This window comes from Drosophila biarmipes, chromosome X, assembly GCF_025231255.1.
Source record: "Drosophila biarmipes strain raj3 chromosome X, RU_DBia_V1.1, whole genome shotgun sequence".
NCBI classification, from domain to species: Eukaryota; Metazoa; Arthropoda; class Insecta; order Diptera; family Drosophilidae; genus Drosophila; species Drosophila biarmipes.
In genome coordinates this window covers 5,698,123-5,725,892 of record NC_066611.1, presented here as the reverse complement: position 1 = coordinate 5,725,892, position 27,770 = coordinate 5,698,123, and the positions used below count along the sequence as shown (strand labels likewise).

Sequence of the window (27,770 nt, the reverse complement as noted above, 5' to 3'; positions counted from 1 at the left end):
CTTTGGAATCTATTATTTATTTTTATTTTCGTTATTTTAATTTTTAACTTATATAAAATATATTAATTTTTGGTTTCCTCGCTAACAATACAAAGTTAATTTCTGCAATATAAACCCATTTGAAATCCATAATGGGGCAAGTGTTTAAATAAACTTTGGATTTTAAATCTTATTTTACTTTATACTTAATTTTATTATTTTCCTCAGTGTAAAACGCAGGTGGCAGTGCCGGTCTCCATTCACAAAAAGCATTCATTCAACTCGCGCAAGTAAAAAGAGTTTGTGGCCCCCCGGAGGCGGGGCTGTGGAGATGTGGATGTGGATAAGGATGCGAATGTGGATGAGGATGTGGGTGTGGATGGAGACGAGGATGTGGATAAGGATGCGGGGCAGTTGCGATTCAAATGTCTACAAAGGTACGTGTTTGCATACATAAGTAGACACATTCTATGTTAATGAAGAACTTAATTCGCTTCACAAACAGAAATTTGTCTCTTCTAATTGGAAAATGTTTCGGGTTTTAAGGTTTTAAGACTTGCGGCAAGCGAACCGCAGCACGACACACTTTTCCGGTTTTGTCTGGAAATCGTGTCATGGATATAGCTACTATAAAGTTTCTAAAATACTTTGGTATTACGTTTGCTTTAAGGGTATATTTATGTATATTTGTTGAAAAGAAAATATTTTCATCAGGGTTTTTAATTTTAATTAATCAATACTAATTGTTTTTAAAAGCTATTGTTGTTTCAAAAATTTAAAATTTATAACTTCAGCAAATTTTTAGCATTTAAATAGTTTTATGTACATTTAAAAATTAGCTTTTAAACTCCAAATTCGCTTAGGTTTTCTAGGTTTGAAACCTACTTTAAGTGTGGTAAAAGCTGACTTTGCGATCAGCTTTGGCCTTCGGTTGGCAACTGGAAAGCTCCCTGTTGGCTTCAACAAGTGGCTTTTGCGTCGCTTTTCCGCCCCCAACATCCGGATTTACGGAAGCTGCTGCTTTTTTAAGTGGGAGCTATACAGATAACAAAAATTTGTATTTATTTCTCATATATTTCACTCATTATTTCCAAGATAAAGAGGATTTTGGTCCCCTAGGATAGTGTTTTCATTCTAAGCTTTCTTTATTTTTTGCTTTCTTTGTTCGGTTTTAATCATTTTTCGAGTACGAAGGCAGCGAAAGAAATTCCCGCACGGATCCTATGACTTAACCCTACTATTTATTGAACTTTAATACTAGAGAAGGCTCTGATTTTTCAAAGGATTCTAAACTTTTGGACCTTGTTTTCTAAAGGAAATGGTGCTCCTCACACTGGAACATAAAAATGGTTGAAAACAAACAAATTTTTGGCCAAGTATAAAAGGCTTGTTTAATATTAGTATTGGTAAAAATAATTTTCTTTGTAATTTGTTGTTGTATGATGATCAATTATATACACTTTACTTCAACATATTCTTAGTTTAAGCTTATTTTATGAAAAAAAAAACATTTCAAAATCTTCAGTAATTTATCAGAACTTAAAAAAAAAGTCTCAAAAACTTTCCATAATTGCAGTTGTATTCCCTTATCTTTAATATCCTCTTAGTTTTCGCTTATTTTATAAAAATACATTTCAAAATCATCAGTAATTTATCAGAACTTTTTTAAAAAAAATATAAAAAAATTAATCGAGAAAAGTATAAACATATATCATACATTTTCTATACACAAAACCATAAGTTCTCTAAATTAAAGATTTACTTCTAACTATTTTTTTTGTAAACTTTAAATTTTTATTTAATATAAAAAATATGCATTGTATTGGTTTGGATTACATAAATATTTTTAATTTACAACACTGATTTTTGATTTACCAATTTTGTTTTACACTGATAGTGGAAGTGAATATGTGGAAACTGAGGAGACACTATGAAAAGGGTACAGTTGCGATTTTTCTCCGTGTGCCAAAGCTTTTCCGAGCCGCCTGGACTCGCTCGGCTTTTCCGAGCGGGAGCTCGTCGAGCCGAGGGCAAAAGGTTTAAATTCAGGCGCTCGTCGGCGGCGGCACCCAGTCATCGGACGAAAGTGTTTGGAAACGGTTCGTTGGCACTCCCACAGGACCACAGAGAGCCACAGCAGATCCACCACCCAATCGGTTGGGCGCCAAAACATCAGTCCTCCTTCGGCAGTTGCCCCAAATTGAAATTCAAAATGCAAAATGGCGCGCAAATTGCGACTGCTGTGGCTTCTGAAGAGTATTCTGTATTCTTTGTTTTTTGACGTGTTTGAAGTGCCAAGGAAGCGTTTTCAGCGCCAAAGCCGAGTATTTTGTTCAAGTGTACTACCCATTTTTGTCTTGTTTTTTCCTGTGCCTGTAGATAACATATCTGTTGAAACATATGTACTTACAAAAATATCAAGTGAAAACCATCAAAATTGTGAGAAAGTCTTGGACATCGACGTCGAAATTAAATCCAGTGCTTAACTTCGTAAGAGGAGATCAGGGGATCGAAGAATTGGCAGATCAAAGTCAACGGAAATCAAATCGAAAACCCAAATTTGAGCTTACCCTCATCTGAATTGAACTTTAAAGCAACTAGCAAGTATTAATATATTACAGTTAATCACTTTAACTAATCAAATTATTGGTGTGACTATCATATTTAATCTCAAAGCTATATACTGTAAGTTAAGCCGATCTCTGTGATCGGGATCATTATATACAAATACTTTTAAAATTTTATGCAAACTTATTCAAAAAAAAAAACAAAAAACATTCTTTATATAAAATAACGTATTGTAGAATTAAATCAACGTAATTAAAAGTATTGAGCCTATCACGATCGCTGTCTATACAAATCAAAATTTTAAACAATTGAACAAGAGATCATCTGTTTCTAAACTCACAATCATAACAACATAATCTTAACAAATCCAGTTGAGAAAAGCTATTGAAAGTACGCTGATTACAAAAAAAACATAATATTTAAGAAAAAGACAACTATTTAAATGTAATTATCAATTCACATTTACCCTACAAAACTGTTGATATCAATGAGAAATCCGAGAAGAACTTAAAATGCATCCCATACTTGATCGCTACTACGGCGAAAAATTTCGAATCAAGTTCATAACCAGATATTTGATAGAGCTCATTCGATTGAGAAAGATAAACAAGAAAAATTCGAAAATATCGGAGAAGGAATAAAAAGTTTGAAGCGATCTTTTATCACAAGGAATCACAAAACGAGATCTTAAAGATCTGAAGATATATTGAACCTGAAAATATAAAATTGAGGAAAGAAACCCCTCTTGGCGCAACTAGAAAATACCGGCTAAAAGGAACTTCATAAGAGATCTTTGATCTCTATAAAATCAAACTGAAAATTAAATTGAGTTAAGAACTCTCAAGCCAAAAACTTAATCGTTACTCCATATTTTAAATCGAGTTCGGGTTTTTAAATCGCGATCGCGTATTGAAGTTGAACCTTGAATTTGAGGCCAAATACAGCCATTATGAGGGCCCAGAAAGGCGAAGGACATGTGATCTAAGGACCTCGCAACTCACAGGTGAGACGCTTTGGGACCAGTGTGTGGCTTAAATTCAATTTCGTTGTCATTAAGTTGTTGGCACTGCCATTGCTGTGTTGTTGCTTTCGTTGTTTCCGTTGTTATCGCTGTTATCATTATCATTATCATCGCTCTGTAGCTCTTACTTATGTCATTTGCAATTACAAATGCTATTGCGATTACAATTAATGTTGAGTACATGAATGTGTACATGAGCGAGGAATATAAAGATACGAAGGTGCAGACAGCCATTTGAGCGAGGCGAACAAAAAGCAGGACACTTGAAGTAGACGTGCCTCTTAATGCCTTTTACTGGAAAACTTGGCAAAATGGGATTCGGAACCCTTCGCCTATGCTTAGCGTCGCTAGTAGTTGGGCTTTATGTTTCCACGATATTTGCAGGTTTCGATTTAATTTGTGGATTAAAAACGCAGACCTTCCCAGGCATCCGCGCTCGCTTGTTTTATATGGGCGAGTGTCTTTGTGTATCTGGCAGTTAATTAGAATTGCGTTGGCCCGGTTGACGGCTCCTTGTTTTGATTGTGCTAGACAGACGCTTAGACAACTCACGTCTTTGCCTACAATTTGGCCTTTTATCCCCACACACACTCGCTCCATTCAGCTGGCTTGTTTACACTGGGCAAATAAACCATTTGAATTTATTCTGGTTGATTTTGGAGATCCTGAAGATGCACAAAGGGGTCAGTAGCCTTGATTAGGTCATATTAGCGTATTTTATTGGCTTAAAATCCCCATATATGGTTAGCAATCGATATAATCGATTATATATATATCATATATCATATTTGTGTGGTAATCAATAATAAAAAGATAATTATAAAAAATAATGAAATAGTGGGTCCTTGATTGGCCCACTTTTTTAAAAAAATCATAATGTTTGCTTCTCAACGATGAAAATCGATATAATCGATAGTATTTCGCCTATCTATATAACGTTGTTAGTATATGAATGATATAATATCAAAAATATGAAAATGTTAATGATCGACTAGAGCTTTTAATATCGATACGATATTTAGATATGAATTTCGAATTAGAATTAATTCTGAAGGCAGCAATTAGTTTAGTTTATTTTCCGAACTATGTCTCTGTAGTTTCTTTCCAATAAGCATAATCTCCACATATCGTTCTCGACTATGAAAATCGATATTATCGATTATATATCGGACCAATTAAATTTTTTTTTAAAATATTATTTTAGGATTTCTTGTTAATATCAATTTATTATCAAAATATATGACAATTTTATTTAATATCGTTAAGATCTGTTAGTATCGATTCGATAGTCTATAATTTAATTTAAATTCATTCTTTTTAAGGACAAAAATTTGATTCCGAACTACGGTTTTGTAGTTTCTTTCGGTGCCGAGACACATACACAGTTTGGTGAGGCTCGAGGACATCGGTGTCCTTGCGTTTGCTATGAGGGTAACATCTGCCTGGTGGCCTTCCTTTATGCCCATCCTCCTGCCCATTTTCCTTGGCGCCCTTTTCGCTTTCTTCTTGTTTGTCACGAGGGTATTTTTCATGGTCTCAAAATCGTTGTTTTCGTCTTGGTTTTTTGTTGGCAGAATCATATGAATTTGATTGTTGCTCTTCGCCTGGGAATTGGTTTGTAACATTCAAGTTTCCCCGAAGCTCAGGCTTAACTTCGGCTCTTCTCAGCTTGAAGTTTCCTTTTTTTATAATCATTTTTATTGACAAAGATGCGCCTAAGTGAAAAGTTTGTCTGGAAAATGAATATGTCTGTAGTATAGGTTCTTGTTATATCTTTCATGCCTACACTTAACTTCCAATTGTACATGTATATACAATTTAAATATGCCAATTTCGACATACATTAGTTGAATACCTACACTGCCTCAGAGGTGTTTAGATGTTTGGTCTCAAATAACAGCCCACGTTTGGGTTCTCGGACCCCCTAATGTATGCTACACTTTTCTTTTCTCGTCCCTTGTCACTTGCCCCGGGAAAACTTGGAGGCGAAAAGGGAAGGAAAAATATGAAAAATGCCAAATGTAAACAAAATCAAAAATGCCGGCCATGTCCTTTGGCGTTTTGCTCCACATATTTCCTTTGTTGCTCCCCCTAATATATACAAATATTTTGATGGCAGTTGGGGGGTGCAAAAACGAGATCCTGGCTGGGAGACACGAAAGTGGGTCTGTTAATTTCATTTTCCTCCAGTCCGCTTTCACTGCCGATTTCGTTGTCAGTTGCCCTGGACAATGTGAAATGGACATTGCGAATGTAAAAGTAAACCACAAAGGAAGCTAACTTGGGACAGCAGGAGCTTCTATACCCTATACCCTAGCACGTCATTTTTATGGATTTTGTTTTTAGAAAATTTATAAATAATCACAGAACTATTAAGATAATGCTGCATTTCAAATCACTATACGTATACGTTTTTTGTATTATTTTCACTTTGGTTAAGTGATCCTAGCCAGCTATATGATATAGTTCTTCGATTTTTATCACATTTTATTTGAATTTCTTATTTACCAGAGTAGAAAAAATAAATATAATAAATAAAGAGGAAGCTATATTTATTTTCCCATTAATTATCCGAATGTGTCTATGACATCTATATACCAAAGTGTCCGATTTAAAAAAGATTGTATTTAAAAATATGAAATAATATTTTTTAAATTGGAAGATAAAGTTTTAATGGGATTTTTATGCTTTAGTGGTGAAAAAGAAAGAATATCTTTGGAAAATTTCATTCCGAAATCTTTAAAACTGGAAGTCTAGTTCACTTACAAATGGACAGACGGTCAGACAAACGGACATACGGACAAACGGACATGAACAGATCGACTCTGCTGACGCTGTCAAGAATATCTACACCTTATAAGATCGGAAACCTCTTTTTCACTGCGTTGCAAACTTCCGACCCTAGGCAAGGTATACAAATAAGAGAAACGAGGCGTTTATGGCCCTTTTATACAAATCAAAGTTGACACCTCTGAACTGGCTTTTAGACGGACCAAAAAATTTATGATTCCAACATCTCTATATTTTTTTAAAGATGACTTCATAGAAGATCATATGATCTTATAACTCTAAAATTTGTTATGCAAATCCTTTTAATAAAAATAAGAATTTAGAGAGCTATAAAAAAATCTCAACTTCATTCCCTCACTACATACTACCCCCTATATGTAGTAGATTCTAATAGAAAAAAACGTTGGTTCACCTTTGCTAACACAAAAAATGTTTTCGATTGACATTGTTTGTTTCTTTGGTATTTTTCGTTTGACATCAAAGCATTAGCCCTATGTGATAACGTTTAATCTGGCGATTGTTACTCTTGTTGGAGTTATTTCAATACACTTTCCATTTACCATTTACCACTTTTCAATTCGATTTCGATATTCACTTGAGCTGCATGCAGTTCATTTTATGTGTTTCCTGTTTCATTTTTTGTCGCCCCACCAGCTTGGCGGTTGAATTTCGCCAACCATTTTGCTTGTTTGCTGGTTGTTTGTTGGTTTTCCATTATTTTTAACTGAAATTTAAAAAGCTGTTGTTGATGCCGACGGCGCGGCCCCTTGTTGTAGTCGTCGTCGTCGTCGTCGTCGTCGCCCTGTTCTATTGTTTTTATACATCTATCAATATGTATGTACCTATAAATGTACATCTACGCTGTTTTTTGGTTGATTTCCCTCTGCAGTTTCCATTGTTGTTGGCCAGTTTGGGCCATATATTTGTTTGGCTTTTTTGGTGTCCAGCTAAGCTAACGCTTTCACTTTTCGCCCCGATTGCCCCACAGAATGCCATTATCCTTTCCCTTTTTTTTAAAGTTTTTTTTCACTACCTATCGTTATGTAATTTAGGTGAAATTTAATTTCTTTATTTCTGAGTGAATTCGATTATAGGTTTTCAGCAAAAAAAACCAGCTTGAAATTCTTCCTGTGAGTTATGGGGTTCTGAATTACATATATTATTTTGGTTAAAAATAAGAGCCAGCTAAAGGGATTCTTAGCCCCCACACCATTCCTCGAAATGAAGATGTTCGATAATCTCCGCCGGAATTTGCCTACCGCCTACCATGGAATCTGCTTCCGCCGATTGACCGACCCATAAAGGGGGGCTTAACTTTTCGGCCCCAAAAATAAAAAACAATAAGTGTGCAAAAATGGCTGGAAAAATGGGGATTCATGGTATACATATACGGTCGTAAAGCATGAAGGCCTCTTTGTTTGTCTGCTTTTTTGGGGCGGTGCGTGGTGCAGATAAAACGATCAAGTTGATTGAAGTTTATTAAGAGACTATCGACAGCGATAAGGATTCTAATTGAATGGCTGAACTGATTACGGAAATATTTATATTAAGTGAGTCATTCACTCCAATATTGCCCGGGATCGGAATCAGTCGATAATGCCTTTATCTCTAGTTATTGGGGGTTCACCTATGATTTCATCACTGTCAAAATGCCTCAAATCAAGAGTTTTTCCCTTTCCTCTTCAATAAGCAAGGGGAGAAATCAACAAAATGGAGGCACTCAAATTTCATTAGTCAAGTGAATCAATAACCTAGCATCTAGCATTTGCAGTCTTCAAGGAGTCGAAAACGGAGTAGTACGAAAAAGGCAAGGATATACCTTTTCTTTTTGGTTTTTTGGCAGCTGTGCAATCGCATTAAGAGCTTTGCCCACTGGCAGAATGAAAAATTGCTCACATTCGCATATGAAAAAGCACGGAAGACTTGCAGAATTCCCACACAAGGAATATGAAAGCCGATGTGCCTTCGTTTTTATTCGCAAAATTAATTAAAAATGAAAAAATTAATCAAAAAAGAACTTTATTGTTGCACTGGGGCGATGAGAAATAATTCATATTTATATCGAAGGAATACAACAATAATTTTGGGGTTTCAACTTTATAATTTCCTATCTTTAGCCTTGGTTTTTATATAAATATATATTTATAAAGTTAAAATTGTTGCACTGGGCGTTACAAAAATATTAAAAATTTATTTCATAATAATAAAACCATTTTTCATGAGTTCTTAGAAAAGAAAATTCCCAAAAAGTCCCATTTCTTCCCGTGTGTTTTCCTATAAACATATTGTTTCAGCCGACACCCAAGACTTTATCTGTCTGCCAGAATGTTTACGTTGAGCATGGCTGTCGGAAAACTCATTCCGCCTCACGCCTTTCTCCCTGGCCCTGTGAAAAGTCGAAAAGTTGCCGGGCCTGCGAGTAAGAGCGGCTGCCAGGCGGAGGAACATATGTATTTTATATGCTAATGCCTTTAAAATCATTCAAATCGTGTCTATATCATATACACCACACACGAATGTCATTCGCGAACTTTTTCCAAACTGTCGCTCTGTCTCTTGGCAAAATGTGCAAATGGCAGTCGAATCTGGTCAGAGTCATTGTCTCCGTCTGAGCGTATAAATATTTATGCCTCGCACTGTATTACTTTTATAAGCGAGTGTGCGATTCTCGAGTCAAACGCAAACTTTCAACGCAAATGGGCGAACAAATAAAACAAACATCGTCAAATAAATCTCGGCGTATGAATTTCAAACCAAGAATGTACGGAAAACAAAGGAAAATTTTAAGATTATTATTAAATCGAACCATTTTACGATCCGCAAGGAAAACTGTACTTGGTTTTTATTTTAAAGGTACTTTTTGGCAACTATATGTGCTACTACTATGAGCATTTGCTTGTAAAATGGAAAAATGTTGTTTATTTTTCTAAAACAATTATATTATAATTTTTTCTAAGCCTCGAAACATGCCAAATAGTCTCTGTATTTTTTTATATCGATAAGAATTATATTTACAATATTTTTCCATATTTTTTATAAAATTTATTTTTCTAAATCTCGTTTTTTAAAAATTTTTTTTCTTTAACAAATATTTAGGCGATATCAGCAGCTTGAAAAAGTTAGTGCAATCTCTAGTTATATTATAGTAACATTTTTTCTATCGATTAAAACAAATTTTTAAAGATAGATCGCCTAAAATCTCGGATGTTTTTTCCGCATGTTGTCCTTAAAGCAACATTTAAATCCTATCCCCGGTCGGAAAAAGTTGGTACACTCTCGGCAAGGTCATTAGAACCAACGACCAGCACATGCACCTCCCCAAACCGCTTGCTTAAAAACATTTCCCTCGAATAACTGAGCAAAGTGAAATAAGATAAATGAGCCAATTTGACTTGGCGTGCGTGTCCTGGCCACAATAACAAATAACCAAATACCAAATGCCAGAGCCACCCACAAAGGCCAAGAGGACACAGGGAGCCCGGGGAACCCAGGGAACCCTGGAGAACCCACACCTGGGCCACACCTGCCGCCTCTTCCTCCCGCTTGGGCCGCCTAATAGGCCAATCCATATGCAGTCAAGTCAAGCGTCGAAAAAGGCGGATTCAGTTTGTCAATCACAGCGTGTGAAGCGAATTTTTGAGCGAGATTTATTTATTATATTTGCGCCCTGGAATCTTCGAATTGGCATGTATTTTCGCGTAATAATTGATTTTTGTGAAATGATCGAAGGATTTTCTGTATCTATGCCTGCTCGGGGAAAAAGTGGGGTGGTCGGGGTTGTATTTAATTCTTGATATACCGACTTTAGGTCCCGCATCTTGCGGGAAATATTTGAAATAAACTACGGTTGGGGCGTTGAAATCAAGAAATAAAGGGGAAATAAGCTGAGGAACGTCGACTTTAATTCGACTCATTTTATGGAGTTTTAACATTTAAAAAATTTAAATATTTATTTAAATTTTAATTTCGAATAATTTCGAAAAAAGGTTAAAAAGATTCACGAAGAAAAGGTAAAATAAATAAAGATGAAAGAAAGAAATCCCTTAAATAAAAGTTGTTAAATGTTTGTAGTACATTTTTAATTAATTTATTACTTATAGCTTGAAATTCAGATCAATAAAGATAAAATAAGTTAGGGAGCCTCTCAAAGTATGATTATAAAACCTTTCAATCTTTAAATTAATGAAAAGCTAGATCAAAACCAAGAAAGAAAGAAAAATGTTTTCAAATGTTTCTTGAGATGATTTTACTGTACTAAAGATGTTATTTCTCAAAATTCTTATACCTACCATTTTTTTTTAGTATTCAATATTATTTTAAGGCTATTTTTATAAGTCTAGTAACTTTTCCTGCACTGTGCCTTTGCGTTTTCATTTTTTTTGGGGGGGCTTGGTGTCCCATTTTTTCGGCACACAATTTTGTGATGTGTGTATTTCGTTTGTTGTTGCTCGCCTGTCTGTCGAACAAGCGCGTTCATGTGTGCTGTTGTTTGCCACCGTTTCCACCGCTTTCCACCGCTTTTCCACGGCCATTTTCCACCTAGCGCCGTCTGCAGAAAAGCGGAGAAAAAAGAGAAGCGAGTGCGAAAAAAATGCAACTCAACCCGACTCGAGTCGACTCAAAAAGCCATTAAGGCGTCAAAGTCAATGCACTCGAGCGATGGGGCCAGCCTTTCCCTCGGAGGCCAAGTGGCCAGGATGGTTTTCCCGGCGACGGGAGCCGGGAGCCGAGTCCTCGGATATTTATTGACATTTAAATGGACTCACGACAAGGTACAAGTCCGGTTGTAAAATTGAAAGATTTCCAGCTATTATTGTGCGCTTCCCGCCGCTGCCTCCTGTTATTGATCTAATATTTATGGATTAATCAATCATCGAATTAAGACCCTGCCCAGCTGAAGGTACTTACCCGCTGTGCCAGTTGGCAACTTGGCAACTTGGCCACTTCGCCGGCCATGTCGTCCATAATTAATCGGGCAGCCAGCGGAGAGGAGCGCCTGTTCGAAGGGCTCAATCAACACGCATTTCGATTTAGCCGCCCGCTGATACAATTGAGCATGCCGCCGCCGATCGGCGATAAGAGCGCCCGGCGAGCGGCGCTTAAATTGAACCCACTTAAATCCAACACCCCCGCATTGTCAAACTAATTATGAAGGTTCTGGTCCACGGCCTCCGGAGCAGCATCGTCCCTGCCCCTGGCCGGGCAGAATCCTTGAACCCCGCGGGGCCAAGAGCCTTGAGAGCATGGCTTCCAGGGACACCTCTTCACTGCGGGAAAAACCCCGTCTTAATTGGCGAATTGTGTAATTTCGGTGTTGGCTCCCATGCTGGAGGCGGCCCAAAATAACACCACCATAAGGGCAAGGGACAAGGTAACTCTTTGAGAATCTATGGTACCTTTAAATGGCTAGAATAGTTTAGAGATCTTATCAACACCTTCACATTTTATTGGAAATGTCAAACATCAAAATGAATGTTACCCGAAAATCCATTTAAAATATATGGCATCTTTATAGCGTCAGGAATGTTCATAGATCTTATCAACACCTTTAAATATTATTATAATCAGACATCACTACCCAGCAATAACCACCGTAGGATTAAGCTATGTGAAAATATCTTTGGAAACCTTTGGCTATTTTAAATCTCTACAAAAAATAAGTCTAGTTACTAAACATCTTACAATGATTTAAGAAATGTTATATGGGGATCAAAAAATGTTAGCCATACAGAATTTATCTCTATAAGATAAAGGAATGGGGAATTGCTTTAAAAAATCGTTGCTTTTCAAAATCCAAAGTAACTTTGATTAAACTTATTTGATTTGAAAGAATTTAAATACTTTCAAAAATTTATTTAAAGGGATATGGAAACATATCAACAACATCTTTGGTAAAATCGCTAGAGGAATGCCATAGTGCTCTTCGGTAACTTGAAGTATTGTAAATCTTCTAAGTCAAGCATACGAAGTACATTAAAATAGCTTCCTATATTTTACTCAATTTTAAGCAATTAAATTACACTGATTGGTAATTAAAATTGTAAAATTTGCTAATTATCCCTAGAAAAGCTGGCTTGAAATAACTTTAGAACAATTAACAAAACTACTTAAACTCGAAAAAAGGTAGAACAGCTTTCTACTTCAGTGTCGTTTACTTTACATTAATTACATTTATAAGAATTTGAGGCAGTGTAGCGCTTTGAACAGCGAGTGTTTGGGCATAGTGTGTATATCTTATCTTTTGGCGACCAGGCTGGCATTTTATCTAAACCAGAAACTCGAGTGCTCAATGGCAGTGGGAGTGGGAGTGGGAGTGGGGGTGGGGGTGGGGGTGGTGGTGGTGGTGGTAGTTCGGGGACCACGGAGCCATGGCGATGTGGGTGACACATGTAACCTCTTCTGCGACTGGAACTCCAGGTTTTAGTTGCCGGAAACAAAACAAAACTCGCGCCACTCGAGAGGAAAATGGAGTGCTGGGCACGCGGAAGGGGTTTTCGGTTAACCCCCGAGTAAAGTGGCTTCCAGCTGGGGGATAAAGTGGTTGTAAGGCCAATATTTGCTCCAGGCAAATATGAATACAGAGTTCGACTAATTACGCGCTCGTGACTCCCGTATAAAAAAAAAGAGCTAACAAAAGTTCAGACAGAGAAAAGCCCCGAAAATATGTGAATGACTCAGGGAAACCAATGAGGTTTGAGTAAAAATAACAAGCTGTACGGTTTTGCTTGATTTTTAAATCGCATTTTAAGGCGAAATTTGATTATTAACATACTTCTCAATACAACCTTAATTAGACTAAGACTAAATCTAATATTATAGCCAAACCAAAGTGACTGGAATTGTAGGTAAAACTGCAGATTCAACATAAAATCCCAGCACTTATTTCGCAAAAACCCCATAAATAAAACACGACTCTAGCTAAATGCTGTCGTTCCGCGTTCCGCGAACCTCGAATCCATTGAAAAATCATCAGCCAATGCGATTGGCACACCTGTAATTAAATCTGTTCGCATTGTCCGCTTGAATAGCCATTATCTGCGCATCCAGTTGATAAATGCCATTTTTCACCGAAATTAAAATCATTTTTGCACTGTTACTCAGATTGGCGACGACATTTTGGCGGGTCTTTGCTGCGAATTGAAATGTGAATGTGACAGAAATTGAAAATGAGTTTTCTGTGACAGTTAACTGCAGCGATGCGGAAAATAAGTTTGTACACAGAAATAGAAATTGAAATCCAAATCTCTAATGAAGCGCCAAATCGTAGGTGGTTGCAAGAGCATGTGTGCGTAGTTTGGCAATTCTTGAGAGAACGAGTAATTATTACATGTCATTGGCAGTGCAGCAAACATGTTGCCAGTATTCTGAAATGTGGTGGCAGTGGAAAACGCATTCGCTTTCAGGGATTTTAAAAACGAAACTCAATATGGGCCTAATAAGCAACACACGTGCGCTCTATTCGGCGGCTCCATCAAGGAATCACTTTCAGATAGGCGCACACCGAAAATTCCATTAAAATCTCTATCCTTCTGTGATTCCACCGAATTCCGGGTATTATTCACGGACTTTTGTTTGTACTAATTACGCGATATCCGCCTCACAGTCTTCTATTGGCAGGCATCACATTTTGGATTGGCAGGTCTCGCCGAATTTTAATTGAGCCCCATTCAAATTCGGCTGGCCAACTTTATGGTATTTACACTTCTGCCCACCGAAGTGGATGTTTTTGATGGGCCGCTGGGTGGGTGGCTGTTTTACAAAAGCGTTTGAACTAATCAACAAGAGCATTTTGGTTGGTGGCCTGCCATCTGAATTATATATGAGTGTGCGACCATGAATTGCGCACGGCAAATAAGGCATCCCCATGGAGGAGACAGGTATTTTTGCTTGTATTTTTCCCACTTTTACATTGTCTTCTCCTGGCGGCTTAGCTCTTCACTGGGGACTCCGTTTGCAGCTTCACTTGCCCAAACCCCTGGCTGCCTCAGACACACACGGGCAATATCGATTTAATGTAATTAAGGTAAAGCAGCACTATAATAAAAATGTGTCGCCTGGCAGCACGCACCCAGATACATCAGCCAACATACTTAACCGTCTTGTCCACGTCTTTCGACGCCCGCGTCCTGCGGCACTGGCACCCGAATGAAAATCAATAATTAAAGTTACTTTCTCTCGGCTGGTGGGTATTGCTTAAAGCAGGGCTAAAAATGAGTAGAGTAGGTGACCCATACTCGAGCCGATATCGGTATCGATAAGTTCTCTTGGTTTGACAGTTCGTGATGACAGTTTTTGGAAGGAAAAAAGTACAGTACTGTCAGGAATGTTTTTTTACACTTTGTTTCATAGTTTTTAAAAAGCACAGTTATCTGTCTTCTATAAATTAGGTATTTTTAGTATTTTTAGGTGGCCCTGTTTTCAGTGGCTTCGAGAAAGTACAGTTGTGCTGAGAAGCATGAAGGTATTTTACATTGATTAAGTATAGTTGTACTGTACAGAGGAAAACTGATTGCTTAAACTGAGAGGTCTTCTTTATTTGTTAGTAAGGTTAATACGTTTGCTAATTGTCTCGAAATATAAGGTTAAGATTGCGTAAGCTGTACTCTAATCGATATCGATAACTTTAATGGTATGACAGTTTTTAAAAGAAAAAGTACAGTTCTAGCAGAAATGTATATGCTTTTGACATTTTCAGTCTTTTTAAAACAGCACAGTCTTCTTTAAACCGTAATAGACCAATAGTGCTGGGATATGTTCCTATTTTCAGTGGCTTCGAGGAAGTACAGTTGTGCTGCGAAACACGAAGGTATTTGCATTTTGATTAAGTACAGTTGCGCTGCACGAGAACCAAATATATTGCCTTAACTTAGAGTTTTGCACTAATTTGGGCTAATTGTCAATTCAATTATTGTCTCGAAATCGCAAAGTTTCTCATTGTTGGCTTTCAGTAGGGCCTCAGCCTTGTATGCCGAAAATGACTAATTACAAGCCCACTTATCTGGGCATGCACTCTCGATTGGCAATAACATTTCCAGCTCTGCAATACGATATTGTAAATTAACCATTTTCTGGCCAAAGCTTTTGACCCAAAGTTTCTGCTAATAATCAGCTTGTTACGGCCCAAATGTCGTTGCATTTCGGTAAAGTGCGGAAATATGTTTTTGCAAGATAAGCCGACAAAGGAGTGTGGGTGATTGTCATCTGGCCGAAGCGTTGACCAATGCGCAATAAATCATAATTCGCGAGGCCCACCTAGTCCTTCGGCACTCGGCTCCTGCGATTTAAAGCCACTGTACTAGTAATCGGCAAACAAACAAACAAACCGAAACCAAAAAAATAAAAAAACAAGAAAACCCACGATAGGCGTCGCATTGGTCTAGTTTAATGGTGATTAATGATACAATTTTTTGACAGGGACAGCGGCACCGAGTGAAAAACAAGCTAAAATAAAAGTGTAATAATGTTAATGTCTGTCATGCAAAGTAATAATACAAAATCAGTTTGTGGCCCGAAAGCAACCAATCAAAACGAGGACTAATGGATGGTTTAATTTCTGAGAAACATATTTCATCCCTTATCTAAGTACCTTTTTGGGTTCAACAAGGGTTTCGTTTAAGCTGACTTGGGTTTTATATTGTGTGGGTTTCAAGTAATACACTTCTTGACTTAAATGTCAATGTAAAGAGATTTACTAGCTTGGCATATGTATAGATCATATGGATATAGATAGATAATGTATAGATCATATTTTTTTATAGATTTGATGATATGATGTAGCTGTGATAAAATATTTTTTAGATTTTATTATGTTATATCATTTTACTAATTATTATCACTCGATAAATTTTAAAATGTTTACAGACTTAATATATATTACTTGATTTTTAAAATAAAAATTACATTTATTAAGAACTCCTAAAGATTTTATAATTATAATATGATTTTATTATATCATATAATTTTATTTAATAATATCACTCGACAACTTATAATTTTATGTTTCTGTACCTATTTAAATTGTATGTTTAAATCAATACTAATGATTCTGTATTAATAATTTAAGATTCCGTTAAATACATTATTGTGATAAAAGATTTTTATAGATTTAATACTAATCACTTGATTGCTGAAATAGTAAGAACTCCTTGTGCTTTTATATTTAGCATTTCGTTAAATGCAACTCCGTGATAATATATTTCTTATAGATTTAATAATTATTACTTGATTGTTGAAATAGGAATTATATTTAAGGATCGTGAAATACATCTCCGTGATAAAATATTTTTATGGATTCTATAATTACCTTGATTATGGGAATAATATATCCATTTAGGCAATTCTGTACGACTTCCTAATTACAATTCCTTTAATAAATGGCTATGATAACATATTTTAAATAGATTTCATAACTATCACGTGATTGTTCATATATTTAAGCCATATATAAAGCATCCCTAATGACTTTATATCTAAGATTCCTTTACCTGCATTGCTGTAAGTCCTCTGAGATTGATTTGAAAATTCAGCCCACATAGACTACTGCTTTGCTACTTCTCCAGCAGCCTCCTGCAGTTTTTGACAGTTAAAGAGCCACAATTTTGTTGATACTTATTCCTGGGCGCACCGCAGTGGCCCCCCGGGGTGGATCATTTGCATGAACCGTTTCCGGCTGATGTCGTCGGTCCTGCGCTGGCTTCGCCCAGTGTCAGTGTCCCGGGCTCGGCGCACTTGGTGGATCAAAGCGGCACCAGGAAGGCAGCCATCTGTCGCATCCTTGGCTCCGGCCCCGCAATGGTAGGACACAATGCTGAGCACCTGGAGGCGCATTGCGGCTAAGTTGATTCCAAGGAGCCCAACCCCCAACTGGATGCCCCCTTCCCCAGCCCGCTCGCAAAGTGTCCAGGCGTGCTGTTGGCATCATTCCTCCTTCATCAGCTGCACCCAGGCAAATGGGTTTTTAGCAGAAAGTAAGCGGCTTTAATAAACTGTCATTACAATAAATATATCAAACCTTTCACCACAGCTTCTCATAAAAGATAACGCTCGAAAGAGTCTTTTCAAACTCTAAAAAGCGTTCGAAATTCCAAATTTACCTTTTGGAAATTGAATTCAAAACAAAGGGGTTTCTTGATTAATTTGTATTTTTTCTGCTTTTTTTTATAACATAAGTACATTTTCTTATGGAAAATAGTTTTTTTTTGAGTGCTCCCTGGGGAAATGTGCATGGAATTGTTGCGTGCAATAAAAGTAACCTGCGAGTCGGAGCTAAAATGCAACGTGGCTGATGTTGCTGGTATTTAAATGCCATCGGGGTGGTTTGGGGTGGTTCTGGCCGCCTGTGGGCGGTGGGCCCAGGAAGTGGGCCGAGAATGTGGGCGGCAAATAGCACAAATGAAGTGGCACGCCAGCATGACAGTCGCTTGAAATGTTTCACCTTCCATCTGCAGAGCTCCGCTGCCCCAAAAATCCTCCTCAGTCGACACTTCCACTGGTGCACTTTATTATGCGAAATTCATTTTAATTACAAATATTTTCAGCCTTCGAAATGAGCGTCGGCTGTTGGACTAAAAAATGAAGTCCTTCACAGCTGCTTAAAGGGGAAAGCATTCTGATTCCATTCGCTATGATCCTTACTGGTACTGAAAGAGATTTTTGGAAATTTTTATATATTGAAATGAATTTACACAACTAACTAAGGATTCGTATTGGGTTTGGCCTTAAGATATTTGCAAACAAGTTATGAATTTTGCAGCTTTTTTTTATAAATTCAAAATAGTACTCTTAACATTTAAATCCTGGCAAGCTTTGGTTGTAGAACATTAACAATAAAATTTGCTTAAAATTTGATTTTGATTCGCAGTTTACTAAGGTACCATTTTCCGGACTCGTTTTCACAAGTAATCCGAAGTTTATTTTACCCCTTTGACTTTGCTGGTTCGTCGAAAACTCTGGGATACCGATTAGTAATACTTTAAAGGTCACAAATATATAAAATTTCACTTTTTTATAGAAATCGACGGCGGGAACGCCGCGATAATGATCCGGCCAGCAGTTGACAGTGATGAAGCCCTCGGCTGACAGCTTTTGGCTTTCGGCTGGGGCGCCAATGGCCTGACGGATGCCTGACAACTGATTGCACACCCCACTTGTCACCTTCCCGGCGGGCTGAACCCATAGGGGGTATATGTCCCGAACGCCCAGCCCCCTGGCCCGAGCACCAGCACCTGATTGAAGGGAATACGAAATAAATTTTGCAATCAACACTTTGGTTTGGCTTTTGTGTTCGCCGTCGCTCTTTTGGATTATTCAATGTGCTTGGTAGTCAATCAACCGTGTCTCGAATGCATTAAGATGGCAGGGCAGAAACAAGAGTGGAGTGCCCCCCCGGGGGGAATGGTATTCATTGCAGTCTGATCCAATCGGACAGTTCGCCGTGATTTTTCGCCACGGGGATCCCCGTTTCCAGTGTTGCTCCGTTTCGCTCCCATTGTTCTTTCTATGCGTTTAAACTGCACTGTTCACCTTCGACATTTATATGGACCGCATTGTATTCAATTCAATTGCACCGAGCGATGCGATTTTGGCCAAGCAATCGCGCAACAGGTGTCTCAAACGTCAACAAAGTGAAAAGTAATTGAAATTCTCGGAATATTTATTTGTATTTTTGTACAAAGAATGTCGATTAGGGCGCAGTAAAGCGGATTTTAAGTGCTGTCAAGTAATATAAGCTTTACATGTTTTCTTACTTTGTCTGGTTTGTCCAACACTATTGTTGCTTTTTCTAGTTACCCAACACTATTGTTACTTTTTTTTTAGTTACGCAACACTTTATTGGAGTTTGGAAAACTTCTTTGGCTTTCAAAAATGTTATTTGATGACATGTTAGGAGTGTGAGTGTGGGGAACTGTGCCTGCGAATTAAAGCGTTCTTCTGTCAACCAATTACCCCTGCGAAGCCATTGAAGCTGCATTGCAAACTATCATCCCCCACTGGCTCTTTGCACCCCGTCCATGTGTTCAATTACATCCAGCGGCATCTTAATGCGCCCCTTCCAAAGCGAAGTGTCTGTAGTGGAATCAATTAATAGTGGCAATGGGCACCAATTAGTGGCTGATTAATTGGAATTCGATGGCTGAGTGGAAAGTGATTCAAAGATGGTTCAGTCGTGGGAGAATGCACGCCTCAGCAGTCGCACGTTCTCAACTTAAAAGTAAGTTATAAAAGTGATTCAACGATGGTGGTTGAATGTAGCTGATAAAACAAAAATTAATTTCGTACCTCTTTATTAGATTATAGCTTTGTCCGAGCGAAATATGCTCTGCTTGCAATCCAAAAGTGTACCTAATATTTACGATAAATCAAAATCTGCCTTGTAGTTTTGAATTGATGGTAATAAGAAGTTAATTTATGAAAATCAGAGTCCAAAATGCTCATGAAGACATAAAACTATTTGAAATTTGGCATAGCCTTGTTAAAATACCTACAATACCTAAATTGTACCTAACAATTTCAATATTTTACAATTTTCTTGCAATTTTGCACCCCTACGATTTTGAATCAGAATCCCATAGAAAGGCCCTTTGAAGACAAATATCTAATCCAAATTTGACCGAGCAGTTGTTAAAATACAAATAGTACCTATAATATTGGGAGGTCTTTTGAATTGTACCTAATATTTTCGATATTTTACAATTTTCAACAACTTGTACCCCTGTGATTTGTAATAGAAAATCAAAAGTATCCTTTAAAAGAAAAATTATTTTTAATTTTACTGATCATTTGTTAAAATGCTTATTGCGCGACCTTTGACATCGGGAGGTTCTCTAAATTGTACCTAATATTTTAAATTTCAAAATCTTCCTCTATATTTCATTCCTGTGATTTTATTGCCCATTACAATGCCATTTGAAGACGGAAAACCCTTCAAAGCCGTTGCTTAAATGCATATTTGACAGAAAGTATGGGAAAGTCCGGTTGAAAATATATATTTTAGACCCCGGTTTCGATGCCGTCGGCACAATGGCTCGCTGTCACCAGGCAAGTCAATTATGCAGCCATCCATCGGAGGCATCAATAAATAAATACAAATGCAAGTGGCTACTTCCTGGGCCATCGATTGCATTATGATTTTATTTGCCAATTTATTTGCAGTCCATTTGGCATCGTTTGCATGTTTTAGCCAGTCAACAATGTACTTCTTTCGCCTCGGACATTCGGCCTGCTACTCTAGAAACTCTCATTATAATGGTCTTTACTTGATTTATTGCATTCTGTACTGGGAAATTCGGTGCGATCCCTTGTTTTTGATTCTTTGTTAAAGCGCAAAAGCATTGTTGGCAATTTTTGCACAATGGAAATTATAATTGGTGCTTGGCCCAAACGAGTGCAACAAATGCTGTGAGTAGCAATAAATAATTCGAAATTGAATGGCAAATTTTCCATTGACAGCGGCCCTTTAAATTGATGTCTAAAGTTTGAAATCATATTAAATACTTTGCAAATCCAAGGACTGGAATCATTTTTCCATAAGGATGTTCCACTGCTTTTGCAGTATATGCGTATTTAAAATTGCAAAAGGCGAGGCAATAAAACCAGGCAATACGTTTATACTCTGTGAATAAAAAATAAATTTATCTGTAAATCTGGAAAATGTCGTAAAAAAAATAACATAAAACGTGTGTAAACATTCGTAGTTATTGAAAACTCCTTTGATGTAGATACACTTTTTTTCTGATGGTGCACACAAAGGCTCAATATGCATACCATTGGACCTGGTCAACTCAATATATCCTGGACCTGTGTGTATTTGCCAGAAATGACTTTTCATGCTCGCCCACTTGGCATTGAAAGCATTCACCGGCTATTTATTTACTCATCTCGATTTCTGGGTACCAAAAGTTAAATTCTGCATTTGCTTTGACTCGCATCTAGCATCTCGAATGTTTTTGTATAAAAGATTCGTTGATTGCCTCGTTGGCTGCAGGCCAGTTTTCCTACCTACTACTAAGCATCTGGATCTGGATTGTGTGGGTGCGATGCCGGCTTGTGGGCTAAGATGGGGGAGGTCCAGAGGCCCCGGCCCGAACATGAGAACCGAGAAATCGGTGGAAGGTGAAAGCCAAAGTTTCCCAGGCCGTTGGCTGTTGTCATAAAACTTTATCCCTGTCATTACAAACGCCTTAACAGCTAGATCAACATGCCGCAAGTGGCCTTCTCCCTGGATAAACATCCACTTCTCAGTGCCCGAGCTGTTTTTTTTTCTTTACCCCAGCCGTATGACGAGCAAATGTTAAAAAAGAGGCAAATTCATAGGGAAACTCGGGCATGCGGGGCAGCACTCTGAGAAATGGCCCTTTGTCTTTGCATTTCACATGATTCATATGATCCAGAAAGCAAATTATCAATATGTCAAACCAATATAAAAGTATTCCTTGTTTCTTTATTGATTTAATATGGCGAAATGGATAACAATAGGTGAATGCCAAAGGCTGTAGTGTTCCCATCAAAATTGTTTTCCGCTAAATACGAGTTTAAATTCCCCGCAGGCAGCTCAAAGCTTCCCCATTTTTTAACAATGTAACATGTTAAAAAATATGGCAAATTTGCCGGCAGCATGATGGCAATCTATTTTCCGCTGAAAAAGCCATGTAATGAAATTAAATACTTTAACAATACCTACCTGTGTCGATTTTTGAACAATTTATATATTTGTTGGCCTAAAGCAGGGGTAGAATTTGGTGATATTAGCTTCTTTTGTGGCAAACAACTTTTATAATATGTAGGTGGACCATACAAATAAGTCATACATATGGCTATTACCAATTTGTACCACATTTGATTCTGAGATAGCTCGTTTAGAACTCGAGGATAAATCTATTTTGCAAAACGCGAGCTTAGTTTTTCCTTGTGTATCACATTTTCCTGGGAAAAGTGCGCATATAGCTGGTGGTTCCCTTCTCTGTTATTCTTTTCTTCCCCATAATTTCTTTGCTGTTTTTCTTCTCCGACGGGGTATGTGAAAAGGCTGGGGAAGAGGTTTTGCTTAAACATTTATAAGGTTCAGCCCCTGCTGTCCGCACCCTGTGCCCCATTCATTCATTTCATTCATTCATTTCGATGGAGCCCATTCATTTTCCTCACACTTCGGGCCCACACTTTCCCCGCACTTTCACCCACTTTGTCCACTTTCTCGTCATGTGTTGTAGTTGTGCAAATCCAATTTCATGCGCCTTTTTATTTATTTCTGGTTCCTTTTGGCCAGTTTTATGCTTTGTGTAAGTTTGTTGCCCAGCGCAACGTCCAAAGTCCAAGTGGCACTCCACATTCAGTTGCCCTTTTTCTCGCTTTTTTTTTTCCACTTTTTTTTGTTTCATCCACTCGAAGACATTCCTTGGCGACCTCTCGATTTTGGGTCAGTATTTGGTATAAATTATCAGGCCAAGATGGGATACTTCCTTCGAGGAATTCGCATACTGGCGCGACCTATACAAACAATCAGTGGAAAAGTTTGATTCCGAGAAGAGAAATAAAAAATGGGTTGGGAATGGCCGAAAGTCAAGTGGGCCAGCGGTACAGTTTCGCGAAAATAGTTCGTTTTGCAACACTGAAAAATTACTCTTGAAAATATTTGGAAGAATCTTTCAGTTTACTTTCCAAGAAACTTGTTTATATTAAAATTATACTTTTTTTTTAGAACATCTAAATTGGACCAGTTTTATCTGGTAAGTTTTTAACAGTGAACGAAATTTTCAAAAAAATTTGACAGACCTCTAGTGTTGTGCACACACACTGGTCATATTCAAGTGCTGCGAAATGGTTGGCAGTCGGAAGGGAAAAATGGAGACAGGTTGTTTATTTGCCACTGAAATTGATTGACAAACCGTGAAATTATTTAGGGAAATGTATATTTAAAGAGCTGCAGTTGAGTATGTCAATGAACTGTTGGCTTTGGAAAGAGGGAATTTCCTTTTTTCTTTTTACCAATGGCTTTCATTGGTATAAAAAAAGTAGTGTTGCGAAAGGGTGGAATTTTTTATAAACTTGCAACGATTGTTGCCTTTAAATATTCGGTGATTTGTTAACCGGGTTTTAAATCAGTGGAAAATCAGGTTATTCATTAATTTTATGAGCCAGGCTTTGAATTTAGTTCTACATAATTTAGTGGAGCAACAGCAAGTGAAGTATTTGAACTTAAAGTGCAGCGTTTGCATTGTATTGAGGAAAAGGTATTCACTAACCAGAAGGACCCACAATCCGCTCGTTTTGGCCCTGAATGCTGCTGACTGCTGCTTAGCCTCCAGAAAGGGGCATATGCCACATCTTGGTCCCACCTTTGCCAGCGTTTCTTATGGCTGCCCTTGCTCTAGGAGCCCTCAATTCACTCACATCTCACCCTGGCTGCGTCCCCCTTTCTTCAGCCCCCTCTTCGAGCCCCTTCGAGCCTCTTTTTGGCGTCTTTTAGCCCCTTATTCTCCCTTTTCTCTGGCCGCAGGCTGTGGCTCATTTGGCGTTTTGTAGCCTACCTATTAGGGCAAGCAATAAATTCATACACATATGCATACGCCTAAGGTCAGTACAATATAACACATTTTTTCTGCGTATTTATTGCCACCTTTATACAAAGCTGAATTTCACTTTTTATATAAACCTTTGAGGTACTGTTTTAAACCGATTGAGTTTCTCTAGGAAAAATGATTTGAGTACATGTAAAACATCTTTTAATAAAGAAAGAATCTTTATTTTTATGTATTTTTTAATAAAAAACTGACCTCATTAAATTGCACTAAATTATTCAAATTGAAATAAAATATATATCTCAAGGGGAGAGCTTTCAATAAAATATTCTTTAACATGCCAAAATTACATTGTGCATTACGGCATGAAGCAAAAATGAGAAATATTTTCCTTTTATATTTTATTTCGAATTTCTCAGAAATTGTGCAAATTTGAAACAAATGTCTTACGTTACAATCTCGAGTAGTCCAGTTGTTGCGGTCATGGTTTTTGGTTTTCTAATAAAATATATAGCATTGTGAAAAAGTTACGACAACAAAACCGAATATTTCTGTGACATGTGCCACTAATATTTCAACCGCAACTGTAAGCTCTAACAGCAAGTTAGATGGGTGAGAGAGAACACTGCAAATTGCGACTGGAATTGGGGCCAAGTTGCCTTTTTGGCTCAATAAACTCTTGTGACCATATATGTCTGCCCTTGTGCGTTCTACTCCGTGTTCATTTAATATATGAATGACTGAATAAACCATAAGACAGAGCATAATATGTTGCTGCCAAGCCTGCTCCTAAATCTTCTCCGTCGTTTTGCGGCGAATTTACATTTGGTTTGCTAATTAAAAAGGCTGCAGGGATACCATATATGTGGTCCCAGGATCCGAGGGCATGGTGGCGGAACGTCATGCATTTAAGGTAGACTCATGTGTATTTTTTGAAACGCTGTCCTCGTTTCCATACAAGCATTAGAGGACACTAAACGCATTTGCAAAAACCCCCCGACTGTTTCAGCATCGCAATATTTTCTACAGAGGGAGAAAAAATGCGCTTAACACACAAATTTGTGATAAATCAAATACCCGTTACTTAGCTAAGAAAGAGTGCGAGAGAGATGGAGATATGCAAGCAGGAAAGCAAAAATGTTGTATTTGCCTATAACTTTTTAAAAAATGGTCCGATTTGAAAAATTTTTGGTATGTAGATGGAGATTGATAATTCAAACACAATGACATTTACATAATTTTTTTCAGTGCACTCCTATATTGGTCAGTTTGAGCTGCAAGTTTTTTGGTGTGAGCGGAGTGGAATTTTTTCCGGCATATCAATATACAAATGGACAAACTGCACTGAGGTATATGGATTTTTTTCTCTGCACCCACCCCACTCTCCCCCAAGACCAGTTCAGTGTGTCCGCAACTTTTTAATAAGCCCGACGCGAGAGTCCGGGGCAGGTTCCCACTTGACATGGTTGAGCTGGGAACTCGACGAAAGAGGCTAACTTTTTTCTCGTTGTTTCACAGCCCACAATGTTTAAGGGGGCGCAAAAAAAGAAAAAAAAAAAAAAAAAAACAGAAAAAGCGGGGGGTTTCTTGGCTTCCACCGACGCCTCGCAAATTGCCAAAGGGGTTTTTTTCGGTGGCATCTGACCCTACGCCGGCTTAAACTGTTACCACCGCAAATTGGCAGCGAATTCGGGCTGCAGTGGAAAATTAGACGGCATTATGGTTATTTGTTATTATGCCCCTGCAGCGGTTAGATCAAACGCTTTTCCAAAGCGGATTAGGTTAGGAAATCCCCTCATTAGGAAAGCTGGTGCTACTCCCCCGAACACTCGAAATGCTTAAGTAAGATTACCATAAAATACACTTTAAAATACACCTTTTGTCAAAAAATACAAAATAATTGTATGACCAAATATTTAACAAAATTCAAATGAAAGCCAAATCTTCTTTGAAAATGTTGAAATCGTAATAATAAAATATTTATCTTTGGGTCAATGCCATTTTTTTAAGTGTAATACCGCTTGAGTGACTTACAATTTGTTGCGTTGCAATTAATTGCGGTTGGCGACCGATGACCTCTTGGTGGCTAGGAGTCTTGGGCTTGGCACTATAGTCTAGAGTCTAGACTGCACTGGGCACGCCCATAAAGCCAACAAAGCATACTGGTCACGCCCAGAAAGCTGAGGCAACTTGTGGATTCAACCGATGGGGAGGTGCACTCTATGCATCTCATTTAAATGTCTGGTATACTATGTATACTTCGGCATTCAATTATTAATATTTTAGCATATAAGGTTGTTGAGATTGGGTTTTCATAGCTTAATTTTCCAACTCTATATTATTAACTATATTATTTAATTTTTGGAGTACAAAATATTTTTTATTTTGAGATTTTTGCTTCCTTTTCAATATCCATATTGTATTCATATTATTTCTAATTTCTGTTTATTTATTTTAAAAACTATTTCTATTTAACTACCATTAAAACTATTAGTTTCCTGGTCAATTCTAGTAAACACATTAATTTTAAGCTGCCAGAACCTTAAATCGCAGACGCGAAACGAATTTTGATAAAGTTGCAAAGAGAAAACGTTTTTGGCTTCCTTTTTTTTTCGATTGGGACGCACATCTGCACCTCATTTAAATGCCCGATGGCGGGATTTTTTTTGTTAAACAGAAGTGGCGGTGGGTTTAGTCCATTTGCAGTGCATAAAAGTTGAATAAGTTGTTTGGTGTCCAGTCTGGGAAAAAGGCCGCCATTAAAATAACTTTTTCTCCCAAGTTTTTTCGAGATGGGGGTACATATATACTTCTTCCGGGACTTATAATACATATAATACACAAAATACATATAGTGGAGTGACACCTCAAACGTCAACAACTTCAACATCGTTTTGGCGAGGCGCGGCGGTCTGATAACTTTTCAAATTTAGCCGCTTGGAAAAGTGTGTGAAGAGGATTGAGGAGGAAAAGCCCGAGTGGAGGGCGGACTTGAATGGGAGTTGGCCTAGGGGCGGGGGGCTGGAGCGAAGGGGTGCCGAAAAGTATGCTAAGTATTTTGACGGAAAAGCCCCGCCTCCAGCACCCCGCACCACCCACATTTCCCACCCACTCACTTACCCTTGAGTTGCGCTTGAAAGAAGTTCGCTTTCAATTAAAGTTCAACAACTGCGAAAACTTGGGTATTGGCCTTAATCTTAATCACAGCGACCCTATAAAAGGTATGGATGCGATTGCCGAATGAATCTTTGTACAAAGGCCACAAGATTTCTGTCAACTAAAACGGCTTTTATATTTATTTGTGGGGTCGCCAGGCTTTGAAGATTAACATTTTGTCCCCATATATATATTTACATTTAAATGGAAAAAAATTTGTGATACTCTTGAGGGTTTTCTTTGGACTCGAATTTCACTCTTGAGGGATTTCCAGGCGTTATATTTTCTCCGCTCCTGACTACTGGTAATGCCTACTGCACTGGGATGACTAAATAAGATATTTGATTTCTGTTTAATGTTGTATAATTTTGTTATTTTCGTCTCCCCGCCTTTTTTAGTAGCTCTATCGCTTTCGCTGTCCCACTCTAACCTTGATGCCTGTTCTCTTCTTGCATGTTACTTGGTAATTGCGACGACGACGGACCAAAAAAATAAAAAAAAATGTATATGTTTTTCATAAAAAAGAAAATAGAAAAAAAGTGCAAGAGAGTGAGAAAAGAATATTGAAGATTTGTGAAGGAGAAGAGTGGTTGAGGAGGAGCCATGGATACCAAGTTGGAGGCTCGTGGCCAGTTCCCGGCCTCGTTTCCAGACACGTTTAAGAACTTCTTTGCCATGATGAACGAAGACGAGGATCATGTGGGGCTGTTTGCCAATCTGCTGGAGGATAAGGTAGCCCCTGA

At 37.8% G+C, this 27,770-nt stretch overlaps 1 protein-coding gene and 1 long non-coding RNA gene across 2 annotated transcripts in view; one reads left to right on the top strand and one right to left on the bottom strand.

Annotated features, from left to right (window-relative positions):
• Positions 1–2,053: 2,053 nt before the first annotated feature.
• Positions 2,054–27,770, top strand: part of LOC108032974 (uncharacterized) — a 52,919-nt gene continuing 27,202 nt past the window's right edge. Inside the window, exons 1-3 of the mRNA XM_050884897.1 lie at positions 2,054–2,078; positions 2,359–3,550; positions 27,553–27,759. Coding sequence (XP_050740854.1) covers positions 27,631–27,759 — 129 coding nt within the window. The 5' untranslated portion in view covers positions 2,054–2,078; positions 2,359–3,550; positions 27,553–27,630. The remainder of the gene's footprint in view (positions 2,079–2,358; positions 3,551–27,552; positions 27,760–27,770) is intronic.
• LOC127010631 (uncharacterized) lies at positions 17,838–18,266 on the bottom strand. Its single transcript, XR_007763358.1, has 2 exons — positions 18,052–18,266; positions 17,838–17,997 (listed from the first exon to the last, which is right to left on the bottom strand). It is a non-coding gene; the product is annotated as an uncharacterized LOC127010631 (long non-coding RNA).